The sequence below is a fragment of the Marmota flaviventris genome, chromosome 2 (genome assembly GCF_047511675.1).
Source record: "Marmota flaviventris isolate mMarFla1 chromosome 2, mMarFla1.hap1, whole genome shotgun sequence".
Lineage (NCBI taxonomy): Eukaryota > Metazoa > Chordata > Mammalia > Rodentia > Sciuridae > Marmota > Marmota flaviventris.
In genome coordinates this window covers 98,086,586-98,107,155 of record NC_092499.1, presented here as the reverse complement: position 1 = coordinate 98,107,155, position 20,570 = coordinate 98,086,586, and the positions used below count along the sequence as shown (strand labels likewise).

Here is a 20,570-nt window from a genome sequence, read left to right as displayed (position 1 = left end):
TAAAACCTAGTCAGTGGTCTGCTTAGTTTATTTCCATATATTTCAACTAGTGATAAAGTTGGGTTGGTTTTAGTCATCTTTTGTGCTTTATTTCTAGTTATTTCCTCATATTTTTTGGCTGCTACTAAGTTGATAAAGCTTTCTTTAGACTATTTTTCCTCTACAACTTTGGAAGTTACACATTTTGATTCTTTAGCAATTACCCTAGAAGCTATGGATTCCATACTTAAAGTTAACCAAGGTCTTTTATTCCTCCCAAACAAATGGAAGGATCTGAGAACATTTTTGTAATTCTGGTCACTGAACACTATTATTGTTTTCTAGCATTTTAGTTTTTTTTTTTTTATGCCTCCAAGGAGACATTATTTATCCAGTTCATGTTGGTTTGTATTTGCCAGTAGTGTTATTAGTCTTTTTTGCTAATCATTCCTCTTATTTTTCCCCCTTTATTCAATTTTGTTTATATATGTGGCACATATTTTAGCAGACTTTTCAGTGAGGCTCTTTTATCCTTTTATATCAAGTCTTTGAAAAAGCCTTTAGTTTACTTTTCATTGCTGAATAATTCAATTAGAAATCTAGCTCTGAAATAAGTTAATTTTCCTTCATCATTTTGAAGCTATTTTGTTTTTTTGGTTTCTCTGGCTGCCAAAGAACTTCTACCAGCAATATGTCATTTTTGGGTGTGAGTAACCTGTCTTTTCTTTCTGGTTGCTTTTAAGGTTTTTCTCCTTGCCTCGATCTGCAGTATTATTTATCTCTGGCTCATTACACTTCCTCAATTTGAAAATTAATGTCTTTTGTTAATAGTTTTTAGCTATCATCACTTCTAATATTGCCTTGTTCCTATATTCTGCCTTTCCCTCCTAGACATTTTATTACAAATAACTTTTTTCATCCATTTTGCCATGCTTTTTTTCCCCATTTAAAAAATTTTGTTCTAATTAATTATACATAATGCCATGCTTCTTAACCCATATTTTCCTATCATTACTCCATGCATGGTCATTTTCACAGCTTAATTTTTGTATGTATTCATTCTCTCCTTTTTTTTCTCTTTTCCCTCCTGCAAATACTGGGTTTTGAACCCAGAGGCACTCTACCACTGAGCTAAATCCCTAGTTCCACTTTACTTTGTTTTGAGACAGTCTTTTACTAAACTGCACCGCCAACCTTGAACTTGCCATCTTCCTGCCTCAGCCTTCCAAGTTGCTGGAATTACATGTGTATCACCATGCATGGCCTGTCCACTATTTTATTTTTTGAGAGACATTTAGCCACTGAGCTACATCCTCAGCCCTTCTTATTTTTTTGAGACAGGGTCTCACCGAGTTGCTTAGTGCCTCGCCAAGTTGCTGAGGCCGGCTTTGAACTCATGAAGCTCCTCAGCCTCCCAAGCTGCTGGGATTACAGGTGTGCACCATTGTGCCAGGCCTGTCCACTAATTTTTAAGTATTTTAATTTTGTTTCTGAAAGTTGTTTAGCTTTTTAAAGTTAATTTCCTTCTCTTAAATGTCTTTAATAATATTAAAATATATTTATTTATAGTCTTCATTTTGATAATCTATTATCTAAAGTCCTTTGGGGGTTTAATCTAGATATTTGTTGCCTTCTGACTTATTCATAGTGAACTGTTTCCTTGTATGTTCCATTATTTGAACTGTGAGCTCAACTTCATTGGGTTTTGTTTTCCATTGTGGTTTTCTATATTGGTATCTTAGTTAGCCTGAGTTAAGATCCGTCAGTCTGGAAATATTTTCCAGGTTAAGCACCCGAGAAATACTTTTCATTTTAAATGTCAGGATTCCCAGACAGTACAGGTAATGTAAATTTGAATTCCAAACTGGTAAGAAGGTAAGTCTATGGTAATAAATTCTCAGGAATGACTTTTATTATCTGTACCCAGACTCCAAGCTAACAGAAGCATTAGAAGGTTGATCCCCACCCCCCAAGTTTATCCTTTCATTGAAGGTAAATCTCTCTCTCTGGCTTTGTGTATAGATATCAAGCCAACTTCTCACCTGGCAAGGGCCTAAGACATTACCTCTAAATTTCCTGAATGGCCATCTAACCCCAGAGACCAGGAACTGTCATTATTTTCAGGCAGTCACAGGCACAAGGCATCATGCTACTTTGTAATTTTTTGTTTTTGGCTCCTGGGAATTACCCTCACTATACTATCTTTCAAGTCAGCTATACTTTTCAAAGGGTATCTACTTTTTTTTTTTTTCAATCCAGCATCCTTTACAAGTTTTGGAATAGGCTTTTTGGACTAGCTGTCTGACTTAAGTAAGTGCTAGAAATGGAAGTCAAGAAAGATAGTTTACCTTCTCCCATCACGTTGAACTTAAAAGGACCAGGACCAGAAAGATGTTGTAACTGTCAGTTGAGGGATGTTTCTATGTAAGGGGAAAGGTGCAGAAGAGGAAGGTCTAAAGAGACATGAATTTAAGTACCTCTTCTGAGCTAGTTCTATAATACGTATCTGACAATAGTTATACAAGACTAATAGTCTAATATTCATGTTACAAGATGCAGAATTAAAGCTCAGCAAGGTTAAATAATTATTCTAAGGTCTCTGTATAATATTATCCCTGAATTCACATTTGGAATTGGCTACAAAAATCCATTTTTTTCTATGTTGGGGTTGGCAAACTTACTCTGTAAAAGGCTCTAGATACTATTAACATTTTAGGCCTTACACATCATATGGTTTCTGTTCCAGCAATTCAAATTTACTATTGTAGCATTAAAGGAGCCACTGTAAAACAAACAAATGAGCATGGCTGTGTTCCCATAAAACTTTATTTAAGAACACTGAAATTTCATGTAATTTTCAAATGTGACAAAATATTGTTATTTGGACTTATTTTAACCATATAAAAATATACAATCTATTCTTAATTCATGGGTGATGTGAGAACAGGCATCTCGCTAGGTGTGGCCACGGGCAGTGGTTTGCCAATCCCTGTTCTACATCATACTATGTTCTCGGAAGTAAGGTTATTCAGTGTATTTGTTTCATGTAATCCTCTGCTGGCTTAAGAAAGACATGGATAATAAGGATGGGACAGGTTCTTTTTTGCACCCTAAGTGATAGAGGTGGTTGTTTCATGCACATCTCCCTCAAATTGTGCTGTGATAATAAGCAGTTGCTTATATGTCTGATTCCAATGTTATATGTCTTTATGTTTGAGCCTGTCCTTAAACTATAAGTTCATTTAGTAAAAATTACCTTGTCACTTACTTTAAAAACTTCCTTTAATGTTCAAAGTACATTGTGTTAACTGATAAATCATATGTATCAACTGATACATATTGATCAAATGTTCTCATACACTATTCTATTTCATTCACAGATTTTGTTAAAACAGTCACTGGGCACAACATGTAAGCAATTCCAGTGAAGTGAAAAACAATATAGCAGCAGTCACAGGCTGTGTGTATGACTTAACAAAATTATGTCCTTTTAATTAAGTATAAGGGACAATTTTAACAGTTTACTTGGCCCTATTGTTTTTGTTTTAGTAGTTAGAGCACTAGCAAGTCAATACTAAGTCTGACACTCCTTCCTTCCCTAGAACCACTATGGTGATCTGGATGGTGGCCACTACACTGCTTTCTGCAAGAACTCAGTTACCCAGGCCTGGTATAGCTTTGATGACACAAGAGTCAGTGAGATTCCAGAAACTTCTGTTCAAACCGCTACAGCATATCTCCTGTTCTATAGCTGCCAGCCCTTTTCAAAACCAGTACAAAAATGCAAGAGCTAGGAAAATAATGTTTCCTGGAAAATGCAAAACAAGCAATCAGAAACTGGTAGTTAAGTTTTGCTTTGTCATTAAAACTACTACAACTAACGTAACTGCATCACTAACATTTTTCAGTCTTATCTGAAAAGTTATACACAGAAGATGGGTCCTGGTTCATTGAAAAAAAGCATGAAATGCTAATAGTGGAGAGCTTTAAAGCACTGCAGATTACATATTGAGTTCAGGTTTCAAAATTTGTTTATTACTGGGGATTTCTATCGTAAAATACCTCATAATTACATATATTCAGTAATTTTTTTTTCCAAAGATACTGCATGGAGCTAAACAAATAATTTTTGCTCATGACCAAGCTATGTGTAGCTCAATGGCTGAGCACTTGATAGCAGGTGTGAAACCTGGGTTCTATCCCTGGTACACACAATAAACTTTTGTGTTTCTATTCTAATGGCTCTGAGCTAAAACACATGATGGTAAAATATTTAATTGACATAATAATTTAGTCAAAAATCTGTAAGTCTTCTCAACTAATTAAAGAATATGAAAAGTTGTCAATTTTATCACTGGAAACCCTTGCTTTCATCTTCTCCTTGAGAGCTAATGGTGACATTTTTTTCAAAAGCACTTTTAGAATCTTAGAAACTTTTCTATATGAAGTGCTTTTATTGACTTCATTTGTAGCAACTAAGTCCCTGAGATAAATGATGTCTAAGCTCCTTTATCATTTTTAATATATCACTCTGAAAAGATGTGGTTCATTATTGCAGTTTACTCTGCAATCAGGTCTGACTCCTACCTTTTCACTTTAATTCTACTCTTGATAGAATTCAACTCAGAGAATTCTTAAGTACTATCTGTAGCTCTGGTGCCATATTAAAGCAAGAAATCAGGACAAGTGAACTAAATTTAGAGTTAGTCTGGTAGGATGAGGGTGTGTGTGTGTGTGTGTAAAATATATGTTTCTACTCTCCTATATTGATAACATTAAAGACAGAACACATAGAGGGTTTTCAATTATTTTTCTCAATAAGATTTTAATGTAGGTGTAAATGAAATTCTTATTTTAAAAAATTAAAGAAAGTTTCCATTTATTCTTTTAGAATAAAGATTTAGTGCACAAATACAGCCCAAAGCCAACAGAAAAATAGCTTTGCCCTGTCATTTCCCTAAGAAAGCACTGCTGTTACTCAGAATAGGCCAAAAAGAAGTAACAAATAAAAACAGCAATCTTCTGAGTTCTAGGGTTCACAAAAGGACCATGTTAAACTATGTACATTGATGTGCAAGTGTGCAATAAATATGTACATATACATTCCTATCTGCTTTACATCATCCTAGAGTACTCATAGTAGATCAAGCTGGGATTAGAAATGTGAAAAGGCCATAACAGTGAAAAGGAAAATGAAGGTTATAATGGTTTTCAGATCAGTACAATAATAATGCTTAGCTAGTTAAGTATTTTAACTTTGGAGCAGACTAAAAAAGTTGTTTTGAAATAAAGAGTACCTGGTAAGGGATGCTTACTGTGATACTTGTTAAATATTATTTGTCAGTTTTTTGATAATAGCACTGACCTGAATTATATAGTGCTAGTAACACAGCTCCCACTTTCCTAGAATTCCTCTAAATAACCAGCTGCAGCTAGCTATCCATTACCTTTGTAAGCATTTCAAAAGTTGTTGACTGAACCTTTTACAATTTAACTAACTCATAACCTATACCTCCTTATGTGGCTACATCAGTTGCTCGTGGTCCCAATGAAGTATAAAAGAGAATATAAGCTGCTGAAGACTTCACAGAAGAAACGGAGATATCAGAAACTTCATGATCATCAAATTTAAACCACCGCTGTCTTGCTGCATTTTTACAATAGGCAGTGTAGTGGCCTCCATCCAGCCCACCGTAGTGATTCTGTGCCAAACAAGACAGAGCATAAATGAAAATTGAATGGCTATTTAAAATGTCACTTGCAAATGTTTATGCTGTTCTTACTCTCCTATGAGGTAAGAGCCACTTGAAACTCCTATTAATCTGCTTAAAGAAACAACAACAAGTTTTTAGTTTAAAAAGATACTTACTGAAACAGAAAACAAATTATATTTCTTCAAATTGTTCTTTGGACCAATAACATACTGTGACAAGTCAAGATTTTCTAAAGGGAAGTCCACGGATGTCTGCAATTTTTGCTTCCACCTGCCATCATATGAAAAACTGCAGAACAAAACATTACAGGAATTACACTGCTAGAGAAAGACATCAGCATGAATCCTTACTCATTTAATATCCAGATTTTTACCCATGACCACAAAGTCCATTTCAAATATAAAGACTCAGGAGAGAAAGGACCTATTAAAAATATTTGTTTCATTTCCATTTTACTAATAAGGAAACTGAAGTTGCAGATATTAAATAACATGTCCAAAGTGACAGAATAACAGGTCCTCATTTCAATTCCTTGATCCACTGACTAGCTACAATTGTTATGTAAGTCCTCTACAGAGGACTGCATGCTCAGAACACTAATCACCACAAAAGCAGACAGGAAGATTGAGGAGAGCTGCTCTAGATTTAAACTTGTACTTTAGGGGACACTACAGTTACAAAGTGACTGTGGGCAGACTGGTGATTAAAATAATGATATTCCCATTATTCTTGCATACTCTGCTCTTTTTAAATACCCCAAGTACTGATGTTTTGGTTGGTGTAATATGGTTATTTTAGAATTAATTTTTTGTGGTGCTCAGAGCTTCATGTGTGCTAGGCAAGTGCTCTACCACTGAGCCATGTCCCGGCATTACTTTTTTATTCTTTTGGTTTCAGAGACTGAACCCAGGGGCACTTAGAAACCATTGACCCACATCCCCAGCCCGTTTTATGTTTTACTTTGGGACAAGGTCTTGCTAAGTTGCTAAGGGCCTCATTAAAGTGCTGAGGCTTGCTGTGAACTTGCAATCCTTGTGTTTCAGCCTCCTGAGTATCTGGGATTACAAGCATGTACCACTGGACCCGGCATTATTTTTTAAAAAGAAATTTCTGAACTGTATATACTTTTAAATACCCTCTAAGAATATCAGCACTCAAATATGTTCAGAACAAATCTGTAGTCATTTATAGAATGTTTATACCTCTACAATCTTCAAGAAAAAGGGGCAGTGGACAAATTTTGTTAGAAAAACTGTACAAGAGAAATATGAACACATCAATCTTGAAATTAACATTAATAACTAAGAATCTTCAATACAGAAATGCTTTCTTTGAAACAAAAATTATTTTTCTCAATAAAAAGATGAAACATCCTTTAAAGTAGTTTTTCATAAAACCAGCTCAAAAGTTATCAAAAGACCAAGGAGTAAGAGCAAAAGATCTGGTATGTGTTTTTACATCTTTCACCATCATTCCCTCCACTGTTGAACCAGATCTTTTTCATTAGTTAGAAAGATTTGGACAAAACAGTCTACACTTAACATTACCAACATATTTCACTTTTAAAATTACACTTCTAAAAAAAAATCATGTTATTTCCTTTTTAAAAACATGATTCAATCTGTAAATGCGCACTGCTGGAATGTTAATTTTGACCTGCTAATTTGTGTTAGAAGTATACTGTATAACATGTATTTTTATACATTTTCACTTGATTTAACAATTTAGTTTCATTCATTTTTAAAAAGTGAAATCACATGGAACTACATGAAGTAACAATATTGTATTCTGGCCTCATTTCTACTTTATTACCCTAGAGCTGCTCCAGCCAGACAACCTTCTTTTGGTATGTTTCCTTTGTAGCCAGTATAATAAGTGTAAATTACATAGGACTTTGAATTCCTTCATCTATGTTTTACTGAACAGATAGAAAAAATTTCCCTTTTACCGTTTCAGATGCACTAAAAGCACAGGTGGCAACTTCCAGATTTCTATCTTTTTTAGAGAATCCCGTCGAGCTCTGCAATGACTGCAGTAAAATCTGTTGTTATCTGTGAGTTTTTCTTCTTTGGAAAATAATCTAAGGCAATCCTAGTGAAAAAAACAAGTAGCAGATACTCAATAATTAATGTCTTCACATAGCACCAGAGAGCATGTCTTCACTAATTCATTCTGTAGGCCCCAGATACAATAATAACCTTGAACAAAATTCCAACCAAATTGGGTGAGGAACATACTCCAGTGAACAGAATCACAGCACAGTGAGGGCTATTTACGATGAAATGAAAAGTGCTGTGGGTCATGATGACAAACAGGAAGACCTTTAACCTGCACCTGATGGGCCAGGAAAGACTTGATTGGAGGATATGATGTTCTAGAGGAAGTTAAGACTAATAGTATCAACAAACTATTATATAAATCACACTGCTGTTGTGTGAAAACCAAAATATCTGATATTCCCATGTAAAGCACACACTCATAAAAAGTAGATCTAAGGTGAAGTCAATATACAATTTTCCAAATTAAAACTTCTAGAGCTGGGCATACAGGTAAAGCATGTGCTTAGCATGTTCAAGGCCTGGGTTTTATCTCCAGCAATGCAAAACAAAAACCCAAAACTTTAAAAATCATTATCAATTCTTAAAAAACGTACCGTTAAAAAATGGAAATTTCTAATTCTTTCCATAAAATGTTTACAGAGATGATGGCCAGACATAAATCGCTAAAAAATGTACATCTCTATGTATATAAATGACATTTTTACCCAACAAATCATTTTCTCTCTTTCTTACCTGTAATGTACATTTACTTGTGGATGCTAGTGGTAGAGATAAATACATGAAGGCCTCAAATGTCCTAGATTTTTTGTGACAGGTGAGGCACTGTACTGTGGATTTGAACTGACCCTGAAAAAGTGCAACAATAATAGACTCATTGAGCTGCTTATGTTTCTGCCAAGCATGTTCTGCAGCTTTAAAGTCGTCGAGATGATCATTATTTTCTTCTTTATGTCTCTTCCGATTATCAGCCTGGAAACAAGATTATTTAGACTATTAGTACCTATAAGATTACATTTAAATATAAAATTGGAAGAATAAAGTTAAACAAAAACACTGCAGATTTAAAACATCTGTAGTTCTGGCAATTACAGCAAAAAGTAATTCCAGCTGCAATAAACCTACTTTATCATAAGTCTGGTTTTGAAAAGAGAAGATAACCCACATGTAGCTGGGAATCAGGGCTATAACTAGAGAAATGTAATTTCATTGTTCCAGCTTCATAAACAAGAACATACACAAATATATGTATATATATTCAAACACATGTGTATGTGTGCACTGGTAACAATGGCGATCCCAAAGTTATCCGAAAAAAGAGATGACAGTTGAAGCTGTCAATATACAAATGGAGGATGGTCATTTGTGTAGAGATAGATGCCTCAAAAAAAAAAAAAAAAACAAACCTAAATATGCATCATTTGGTTATGTGGTATAATTCTTACTTTAAAAAGTAATGATATACACAAACTATATAACAAACATTTATAATAATATATAAATATACAATCAAGGCGTTTGGCCCATCTACAGCTAATCTTCTACAAAATCTGTTTCTGATTTTACTTTCAAATGCATGTGAGTTATGGACAGTATCTACAACAACTATTTTAACATTTGCAAACTGCTCAGCATTACTAACTGTTAACACTAATACTGTATATACTTCTTTTTAAATACAGGTCAAGAATTCCTAACCTGAAAAGCCAAAATGCTCCAAAATCAAAACTTTTTGAGCACTGACATGCTGCCACAAGTGGAAAATTACACACCATGAAACCGTTTTATGCACAAAATTACTTAAAAATATTGTGTAAAATTAACTTCAGGCTATGTATATAAGGTAAATATGAAACATAAGTAAATTCTGTGTTTAGAATGAGGCCCTAGTCCCAAGGTATATTATGTATATGCAAAATTCTAAAATCCAAACCACCCCAGGAAGCAAGCATATTAGGTAAGGGATCCTCAACTTGTATTACACTCATCATATATATCTGTATTGTAGCTCCATGCCTTAGTACAAATTCACTATATTTCAATAAATTGCCACTGAAAAATCACCAACTAGAATTTTAAATTGCTATAAAAATAACAGTGCTACTGAGCAACTCTAGGGAGTCTCTCTGCAACTTGGAAAAGTTAAATCTTACTTTATTTAGGTCTTCATGGAGTCCATCCATGAGGAACAGAAGCAATTCTTGTGAATCTTGTTGGCTGTACCCTGCAAACTGGTCATTGATCTTCCCAATGGTGATTTTAAAGTCTTTTGGACTGATGTATCTATACTGTCCTGTCCACAGGGCTTTCATGATTATACCAAACTCTTCTGCCACTTCACCTTTATGTCCCAACAAATTTGACCTAGGTAAGTAAAATTAAAGTTACAAAAAAAGCAATAAAGGAAAATGTTAAAAGGGACAGTGGGTTCTTGATGTCAACATTAAACTATTCACATACCACAATCCTATATTAAAATATTTATTTGTAGGTTTATTACCAAATACTCATCTGAATCTTATTTTGCTAATAGTCCTCCAACTTACTTATTTTGGCTACAAGCCTTGTTCCTCCTACTCATCAACAGGCTGCAGTTTTATAAGAGGGAGGCTCTGCTTTCTTGTGCTGCTCTCTTCCTGTCTGTCCTTTACTATTAGAGTTGAATTTTCTCTTTCTTATCTTTACAAATAAAGATATTTTTCCCTTTCCTAATTCATCTTTTCTGGAACCAAGTAAGAAGTGCTATGGTTTGAATGTGTCCCCTCTAAAATTCAGGTGTTGCCAAAGGTGGAGTGTTAAGAGGTGTTGAGGCCATAAAGGCTCCCCTTCATGAATGAGATTAGGTACACTTAGAAAAGGGCATGACAAAAGGAGTTTGTCCTCTCTGGTTTTTTCACCTTCTGCTATGTGAGGACACAATAAGAATGCCCTGACCAACTCTATGGTATTCTACAACTCTAATCCCTGCAACTCAAAAGGCTGAGACAGGAGGATCCTAAGTTCAAGGCAAGCCTCAGCAACTTAGACCAGCTTAGGAAGACTCTAGAGAGAGAGCACTCCTAGGTTAAATCCCTAGTACCAAAATAAAGAAGGCCCTGACCAGAGATGCTACCACCTTCATCTTAAACATCCCATCTCCAGAACCGAGAACAATAAATTTCTGTTCTTTATAAATTATCCAGTCACAGGTACTTTGTTAGAGCAGCACAAAATGGGCTAGATTAATAAGTATGATTAGAGTATCTTTTTAATAGTATACTTGGAACCATTATATAAAACAAAATAAGCCAAACTGAGAAGGTCAAGGATTGTGTTGTATGTTTTCTTTCATATGTGGAAACTAGGGAGGAAGTAAAAAAAAAAAAAAGTAGGGGCACAGATCTCATAAAAATCAAAGGGAGATCAGTAGAACAGAGGAGAGGAACCCAGGGTTAGGAAGGGAGGGAGGGGAAAGTGATGATGACCAAATTATATTGCCATATTGTGTGCACGCCACTAATTCCAAAAACAAATCCCACCACTATGTACAATTATAAAATACCAATTTAAAAAAAAATATAGGAAAAGGAGCAGGGATCAGTATCAGAAATATGCTGAATTATAGAAAACACCACAAAATATATACACACAATACTGAAAAGTAAGACATTTAGTACCTGTTAATATCATCCTGATAACAGTTTCGGTTGAAATAATCAGCCAAATGTGGGGCATTACATAGGCACTGCAATATTGAGTTCATATAACAAGTATTTCCTAAATTACGAAGTCCAGTAAGAGCTGGTCCAGATCCTCCAAAAACAGGATTGAGGTTCCGAATCTGAGAAGCAGAAAGCCTTGAGATCTCAGCTTTAGGATAGCATACTGGCCTGAGGAAGAAAGAGAATAGAAGATGTCTTAAAATGCAGACCATCTGAAACAGGTTCCACACTACAAGTGGCAGCAAACTATACTACCTGTACCACACAACTCTTGTCCACAGTCTTTTAACTCATAAGGTAACTGTATCTTATAGGACACTTAGTAACTAGCTTATACCTGGATGTCATCTGGGTCCCTCCCATGAAACATATACCTTTTACCTTTTATGTGGGCTGGTGGTCCTAGAGATATCATGAGAGAGATTTTCTAGCTTCTCATGAGCAAGGAGCTCAAATAGAGAAGGCTCTTTCAAACTCCTTAAATGGTCCAGGGAGGCTGGCATTGTAAATGTTTGAACTCAACCAAAATGGCAAAGAACCATAAAAATACATTACCATGGAGCACATATCAGAGGAGGCAGAGGTTATCTGGATACTATTACTTGAAGTCTAGAGTTGTGGTTGACTACTCACAGGTGGGCTAGTCAAATTTAAATCAATTAAAATTAAAAAATACAGTTCTTCAGAATCACTAACCTCATTTCAAAATAGTCACAACTCAACATTAGCACTGATAAAGAACACTTCCATTAGCACAGAATGACCCACTGGATAATGCCAGACTAGAGAAAGCCTCCTAGACTTTTGTTAGTGTATTTAGTTTGTCTGTGGAACTACTATAGAACTATAGCATGAAGGAAAATCTTAACTGAAGGTCTTTTTCTTTTTAGAAGTACTGAGGACTGAACGTAAGGGCTCTTTACTATTAAGCTACATTCCCAGTTCTTTTTATTTTTTGAGACAGGGTGGTGCAACTTAAATTGCTGAAGCTGACCTAGAACTTGAAGTCCTCTGCCTCAGGCTTCTGAGGACTGTAATCATATGCCACCATGCCTAGCTGTTTTGTTTAGTATGTATAAAATAGGTGAACTAAATAGGAGATAATCTTTAAAGCACTGCCAAATTAATAAACTTTAACAAGAATGCTGAGTCAAGAAGATTTAAATCTTACCAGTTATTAAAATGATTTTTAAAATCTGTAACTAAATTTTTTTTTTGTATCAGGAATTGAACCCAGGGACACTTCCCATTGAGCCATATCCCTAACCCTTTAAAAACATAATTTATTTAGGGACAGGGTCTCACTAAGTTGCTGAGGCTGGCTTTGAACTCATGATCCTCTTGCCTCAACCTCCCAAGCTGCTAGGAATATAGGTGTATGCCACTTGTGTCCTGTAGATAAACATAAATTTAAAAAGCTCCTTCAAAAAGTTTCTGACAAGATAAGTTCTCACGAGGAAATATCAACTACTTTCATGAAGTGTATTGCTAAAGGGGCCAAAAAGATAGCCTAATTGGAATTCCTTAGTAATTAACAAAGGGTATGTAATGGGAAAACAAACCTATTTATTTATACATCAATATACATAAGTATCCAAGACCCCCTGCAAATACTAATATCTAAGAATACTCAAGTCCCTTCTATAAAATGCTATAGTATTTGTATTAACCTATGTACATCCTCCTGTTGTACTTTAATATTGTTTAGGAAATGACAAAAAAGTCTATTCATTAGCAGATTCAAAAAGAGATGAAGCCAGAAATATATCTAAATGAGATATTACTTTGGGAAACTTAAAATGAACCCATTAATTACTACCTATGAACAGAATAACAGAAATACAATGAAGAAACAGGAATAAGTCGGGCGCAGTGGCATACACCTTTAATCCCAGTAGCTCAGGAGACTGAGGCAGGAGGATCGCAAGTTCAAAGCCAGCCTCAGCAAAAGCAAAGAACTAAGGAACTCAGTGAGACCCTGTCTCTAAATAAAATACAAAATAGGGCTGGAGATGGGCTCAGTGGTTGCGTGCCCCTTAGTTCAGTTCCCAGTACCAAACAAAAAAGAAACGGGAACAGAATGATGATTAGAGGCAGATATACTGTAGTACTTATTTCCATATTACAGGAAAATTTTGCTCTCACATTATTGGCTAAGGAGGAAAATGGTGGGGACTTTGGAGCTACAAGAATGGAAATTCAACAGTTCTGTAAATTATGGTCCTAAAAGGTAGAAAGAGGTCTTCCACATATGGTCTATGAAAAACTTGTGGATGGTCTATGGCACACTACTATAAATTTTAACAGTGTATAAAAATACTGTAGATCTACATTTACTTATGATAATCCTCTTTTGTATATTAATTTAGCTAGTACTTTGGTGAAAAAACAAAGGATATTTTCTTATTCATTTCTTTTTTTCTCCATGATAAATGACAATGGCTGGTATAGTCATCCACAGAAATTTCTGATTCTCTATCTTTATTTAATATGGTGATCTTGTTAGAGTAGGTCTTAAAATAGAGCATATTATTCTAATTCCAGGAGTTAGAATAAACTTACTTATTTTCCCGATTAACTGTAGGAGTTACTGTTGGCTTCCTCTTTTCTTCCTCTTGAATGGCCTGGGTGATGTCTGGGGAGGAGTAGGAGCGCTTCAGTTTGGATGGTTCCCTATCCCTCTCAGCAGGAATCTGGGGCTTGGTTTTATGAGTTGGAGGGGTGGAAGGAGGTGCAGTTGAGGGAGCCATTTCCGGTGGATACATATGAACAGTGTTGGTGGGTGAATGATAATAACGAAACGTTCCAGTAATTGGGTCAAGAAACTTAGAAGGAAAAGAAAAACAAAAAATAAAAAAATGACCATTTTATAAACAAGGAAATCATTCCAAAGTATATTACTGCTAAATTTATTTTTAGATTAATTTGGGGCGATTTGCTGGTGACTGAACTCAGGGACTAACACATGCTAAAGCTCACACTCTAGCATTAAAGCTCCATCCTCAGCCCCTACAATTCCAATAATTAAACTTATCTAATTATATAATTAAACTTCCAAGGATGTTTAGGTTTTAACATAACACATTATTTCAAAATAATATTTCCAGAATGCTCTCATATTGCATATAGCATTCCAGGTTGGTTATTGAAGCATCTAACCCTGTGGTTTTTAGGGGAAGGAGCTATGTCCTCTACAATGAAGAAACAGAACTGACTGTATTAGAGATGACATAGAATAAATAAATAAAAGTATGTCAAATTCTCATTTTGACTTTTACCTTGGCCCAGCCTGAAGGCAGTCCTGGTACAATCCTCCCCATTTCTTCACTTCGTGCTCTTGTCAAAGGTTCTCGCTGAGCCTAATTTGAAAATAAAAGGAAAAAAAAAACAATTCTGATTTTTCTATTAAATTTTGCCATATATATACTGAAGATGCTTGTACCAAAGAATAAAAAAACTATGCCTTGGCTACTCTTTGTATATTTAAAAACAGATTCAAAGATGAAGAAAACTTTCTCCATGTACAAATATTAATATACCAACGGGAAGAGAAGTGTGAAAAGGAAAAAGTATGATGAAATCAACAAATAGCATTAAAAGATGGGGACAAAAAAAAAAAAAAAAAGCATTTCAAAATGCAGTCAAGAGGCCATTAGGAGGCATGACTTAATGCACAACTCCAATTGCTACCTAGGAATGTTAGTGTTGGTTACCTCTTGACTACAGGCATCTAGAACAAATAATTACAATGTGCCCAGAGACTGAAATGCACATCAAGAGGTTATTGGACTCTAGACAGTTGTACCAAGTAAAAATGGGATATTTATCTATTTGTTAATAATTTTACTAGGTAAAAATGTCTCTGTATCTTCTACTGGTCACATAGCGCCTGTCATACAGCAATTATACTCCAACTGAAGTTTTACCACAAGCAACCCCCTTTTTTTGCCTGCTTTGGAACACTGACAGAGTTATTTGAATCTGTCTTTGCTGAATTGCAATTCCTAAGACCCTAAATAAAGTCCACTTTACTCTTTCAGTTCCTGAGTCTGGAATAATCAATAGAAATAGTGTGCATAAGCCTATAATGATGGCAGGTAGGTGGCCTTCCATACTGATTCATGAGGACAAAGGATCAAAAAAAAAAAAAAAAAAAAAAAAGGCTACAAATTTATATCATGGCCTATTCTGTTACCTTGCACTAACACATCTTCCACATTTATTCACCTCATAAATTACTAGTATTACGAGAAAATATAGACTGATATATTGAGGCACCAACTTCTCTAACCAGATGACACATACTTCTAACCTCCTTTAGTGAAAAATTGTTATTAATAGAAACCAAAAGGGCCTACTAATAAGATACCCAATTTCTATCATCAAATTCTTCCCATCATAAAATAATTTTGGAGAACACAATAATTAATACAATTTGTGTGCTAGAAAAAATAAAGGCAAATGGGACAACTGAATATACAAAGAGATGAATTTAAAACTTTAATTTATACTATAGTAATCCTCCCTTATCCATGGGAAACATGTTCCAAGATCTCCAATGGATGGCTGAAACCACAGATAACAATGAAACATATACATATATAATATATATATGTGTATATATGAATATATATATAAATCATATATATATGTGTATATATGATTTTTCCCATATGTATATAGACCTGTGATAAAATTTAATTTATAAATTAGGAAAGTAAGAGGTCAACAAGAACTAATAAGAAAATAGAACAATTATTATAATAAAAGTTCTTTAAAACTTATGAATTATTTATTCCTCAAATTTGCCATGTAACTTTAAGACCATGGCTGACCATATGTAACTGAATCCAAGGAAAAAGAAATCAGAGCCAAAGTGGAAACTGTTGTATATGTAAAAATTAACCCAAAATGGACAGAGATCAGGCTGGGGATGTGGCTCAGTGATAGAGTGCTTGCCTAGCAAGCATGAGGTCCTGTGTTTGATCCCTAGCACTACTACTACTACAAAAAAAAAAAAAAAAAAAAAAGGTGGGTGGGTGGTGGTGACAGGCAGAGATCAGAGATCCAACTGTACAAATAGTATAAATTTTATAAACAAAACAGGAAATATTCTTCGTAACTTTATGACTTTGGGTTTGACAAAAGGCTCCTTAGATACAATATAAAAAGAATGAGTAACATAAGAAAAAATGGACAGATTGAACTTCCCCACAAGAATTTTTGCATTTTGAAAACTTCATTAAAAAAAAAAATGAAAAGCCAAGCCATAAAGTGGAAGGAAATATTTGCAAATCACATTTCTAATACAGAATTTGTATCCAGCATATTATAAATTGTGGTAAAAGCTGGCAATAATCCAATTTAAAAATTGGCAAAAGACTTGAATACACATTTCACCAAAGAAGCTAAACATAAAGCCTATACTTAGGGAAAAAAGCTCGACATCATTAGTCATTAGGAAAATGCATACTAATCTCAGTGGCTTGGGATGCTGAGATAGGAGGATGGAGAGTTCCAAGCCAGCCTCAGCAAAAGCAAGGCACTAAGCAACTCAGGAGATCCTGTTTCTAAATAAAATACAAAACAGGACTGGGGATGTGACTCAGTGGTTGAGTGTCTCTGAGTTCAATCCTCAGTACCTCCCCGGAAAACTCCCCCCCCCCCCAAAAAAAAAGAAAAGAAACAGTAACAAGTATTGGCCAGGATGTAGAAAAATGGGAACCCTCCTATGTTGCCAGTAAGAACATAAAATGGGGTAGCCACTTTGGAAAACATTTTTGCCAGTTTCTTTAAAAAGTTTCCTCAAAATACAACAAGAAAATCTCTTTTGAGCATCCACTCAAAACAAATGAACATTTTCATAAAAAGACATATGTGAATGTTCACAGCAACATTATTCAAAGTATCCCCAAAGTAGAAATAAACCAAACATCCATCAACTGATGAATGAATAAAATGTAGTATATCCACAAAATGTAACCCTACTTGGCAATAGGGTTAATGGTAGAGTACATGCTTAGCATGAACTACCAACATGCTACAATATGGATTAATCTAAAAATACATGTAAGATGACAGAAGCCAGATGTGAAAGACTACAAATATCGCAGAGAAAGTAAATCAATAGAGATATCTAGAGAGTAGGTTCATTGTTGCTTGGGGCCTGAAGGTAAAAAAAAGAGTGATTAATTGTGCATCACACCAGAAATGTTCTAAAATTGGATTGTTAATGGTTTTCTGGCTCTTTAAATTTTTTAAATCACCCAACCAACTGTACACTAAACATGAATGATTTTTATAATATGTAAATCATACCTCAATTAAGCTCTTCAAACAAAGGCAAAAATGTCTTATAAAAATTGTAAGTATTTAAAAAATTGTGATGAAATGCCAAACAAAATTTAACCTCTTAAACATTTTTAGGTACACTAGTCAGTTATGTTGTATTAACAACTGATCAGTTGTTATATAATCCATCTTCAGAACTCTTCTCATCTTTCAAAACTGAACTCCTTATTTCCCCCAGTCCCTGGCAACCACTGTTTTATTTTCTGTCCCTATAAATTTGCCTACTTTAAATAACCTAATATAAGATGAATCACAGTATGTATCCTTTGTAATTAGTGTGTTTCACTTAGCATAATGTCTTTATGGTTCATCCATGGTGGCATGTATCAGAATTTCCTTCCTTTTAAGGTTGAATAATTTCCCACTGTACGCATTCATGTGCCAGTGGACACCTGGGTTTCTTCTATCTTTTGGCAACTGTGGATAATACTGTTAAGAATTATGAATAGTACTGTTATGAGTATACAAATCTCCCTTCAAGGCCAAACTTTTGATTCTTTTGGGCATATAACCAGAAGTAGAACTCTTAGATCATTCTATAAAGCCTAAGTATATTTTATATTTCATAAAATGAAGAGAATATACTGTCAACTTTAGGAAGTCAAACTATATTTCTTCTAGCATATAAATAGATCGATTAAGTAAAAACAAAAAGTAGTCACCAAAGATGATAAAAATCTCCTCAGAGAGATCTCAAGATAAAGGGTGACAATGTGACAAAGATACAAAGAAAATCATGTGGTTATACATGTTCATCCAAGATTTTTGTTCCAGTTTTCTTTCTTTCTTTCTTTTTTTTTTTTTTTTTTGAGATGTTAAGGATTGAAATCAGGGCCCTCTAGCATGAGCTACCCTCCAAATCTTTTCCAATTTTTTTTTTTACCCCCAGTGGACTACTTAATTTCTTCAAATATCCTCTAAAGTTTCTCTAAAAGTTCCTGTCTTTAGAATTTCACTTTCTGGTTGTCCTTTCATCTTAATAGGCTATAAAATAGTAAAAGTTACAGAAGTGAAAGAAAATTTTACCTTTGTCCCAATATAATCCAATTTACCACTAGCTAATACAATCAAAGTCAGTAGACTAAAAATGTAAAAAGGAGAAAAAAATTAGGCTTCTGAAAAGTGTATTTTACTTTACTGCCAAATTCAAAACAGATATTGTTAAGGCCATTTACAATTTCCTAACACTGAAGAGAAAAAGCTAAAAAAACCTGATGGATCAGTGAAAAAGAAAACAAATTATGAAAATAAAATAATTTGTGAAGCTGTAGTTTACAGTATATAATTCATGATCATGTATATTCAGCATAACCTCACTGGACTCTAGTCTTTTATTTAAATCCCATATGATTTTGGTTACTCTGAAAGGGGTAATGCTCCAAAAAAATTTAAAATATTAAAGAGAATGAAGAGAATACAGCATTTAAAAAATATTTATTTTTTAGTTGTAGTTGGACACAATACCTTTATTTCACTTATTTATTCTTATGTGATGCTGAGGAATGAACCCAAGGTCTCGCATGTGCGAGGTGAGCATTCTACCACCCCAGCCCCGAGAATATAGCATTTTATATAGACCAAATTAAAAAATGCAAAATCCATTTTTTATCTTCTATAACATTATAAGTTCTTCTAAGAATTCATCTTATTTTTAAAACAACTATAAAAAACCCTTTTGATTAATTTTAACAAAATTTATTCTAGAATAAATTACATATTGCTTCTACTTTTAAAAGGAGCCCATAAGCCAGGCGTGGTGGTGTATGCCTGTAATCCAAGCTATTCGAGAAGCTGAGACAGGAGAATCGCGAGTTCAAAGCCAGCCTCAGCAAAAGTGAAGCGCTCAGCAATTTAGTGAGACCTTGTCTCTAAATAAAATATAAAATAAGGTTGGGGATGTGGCTCAGTGGTTGAGTGTCCCTGAGTTTAATCCCCAGTAAACCCCCCACCTCCCAAAAAAGGGGAGACAAGAATGCAATCTTTGCTTTTTTCAATGTGTTATAGGGAGAGTAAAAACTATGTCATAACAAAAACTGTCATAATCTGAGGGCTATTTAGATTTTTAGGGATATTTGGTACCTATATTAAATGACCCTACAAATATGAATGCTTTAAGTTCTTTTTTTAGATGTTGATGGACATTTATTTTATTCACTTATTTATATGCAGTGCTGAGAATTGAACCCATTGCCTCACACATGCTAGGCAAGGTGCTCTATCACTGAGCCACGACCCCAGCCCCTGAATGCTTTAAGTTCTAAAGACTCCCTGGTCTTATTATAAGATGAAAAGAAAGTGGCATTGGAATCTCATAACCTGTGTGATTTTAGGCAAATAATTAAAGTCTAAGTTTCAGCTTCACTTGTAAACTGAATGTTTTATGGGATTACCATTATGAAACAATTAATGTTGGGAAAATATTTGGCAGATGGTAGATACTCAAAAAACAATGTTTAAATTATATCTTAAATAAGAGCTCACAAGTTCTGATCTTCCTACAGAGTCTTGGTACATGGGCATCATTTCCTTACTTTGTTTAGAACACTTTTGTACACGAGCTATATTTTTGATATTAAAAGTTACCAAGTTAAATCCAGCATCAATATGAAGTGTCAATTTTGGTAATATGCCTGAATCACTTTTGGTTGCTTTGAAGTATAGAAACTGACATTATATAAAAATGGTATTCAATTGTCTTCCATCAGAAATCATTTTTATATCAAGAAATATTTTTATATATGTAAAAGGGGGGCTATAATTGTTCCTGC

The 20,570-nt window shown here is 34.5% G+C and overlaps 2 protein-coding genes across 7 annotated transcripts in view; one reads left to right on the top strand and one right to left on the bottom strand.

Annotated features, from left to right (window-relative positions):
* The window catches only part of Usp50 (ubiquitin specific peptidase 50), a 29,008-nt gene extending 25,148 nt beyond the window's left edge, over window positions 1-3,860 (top strand). The window contains exon 7 of the mRNA XM_027926102.3: window positions 3,582-3,860. Coding sequence (XP_027781903.2) covers window positions 3,582-3,773 — 192 coding nt within the window. The 3' untranslated portion in view covers window positions 3,774-3,860. The remainder of the gene's footprint in view (window positions 1-3,581) is intronic.
* A 917-nt stretch (window positions 3,861-4,777) lies between these two features.
* Window positions 4,778-20,570, bottom strand: part of Usp8 (ubiquitin specific peptidase 8) — a 65,449-nt gene continuing 49,656 nt past the window's right edge. For all 6 annotated transcript variants that reach the window (XM_071608246.1, XM_071608250.1, XM_071608247.1 and 3 more), the window contains 8 exons: window positions 14,730-14,810; window positions 14,014-14,276; window positions 11,407-11,619; window positions 9,904-10,114; window positions 8,486-8,722; window positions 7,642-7,784; window positions 5,849-5,981; window positions 4,778-5,681 (listed from right to left, as the gene is read on the bottom strand). In XM_071608246.1, the coding sequence (XP_071464347.1) occupies window positions 5,496-5,681; window positions 5,849-5,981; window positions 7,642-7,784; window positions 8,486-8,722; window positions 9,904-10,114; window positions 11,407-11,619; window positions 14,014-14,276; window positions 14,730-14,810 (1,467 nt within the window). In that variant the 3' untranslated portion in view covers window positions 4,778-5,495. The remainder of the gene's footprint in view (window positions 5,682-5,848; window positions 5,982-7,641; window positions 7,785-8,485; window positions 8,723-9,903; window positions 10,115-11,406; window positions 11,620-14,013; window positions 14,277-14,729; window positions 14,811-20,570) is intronic.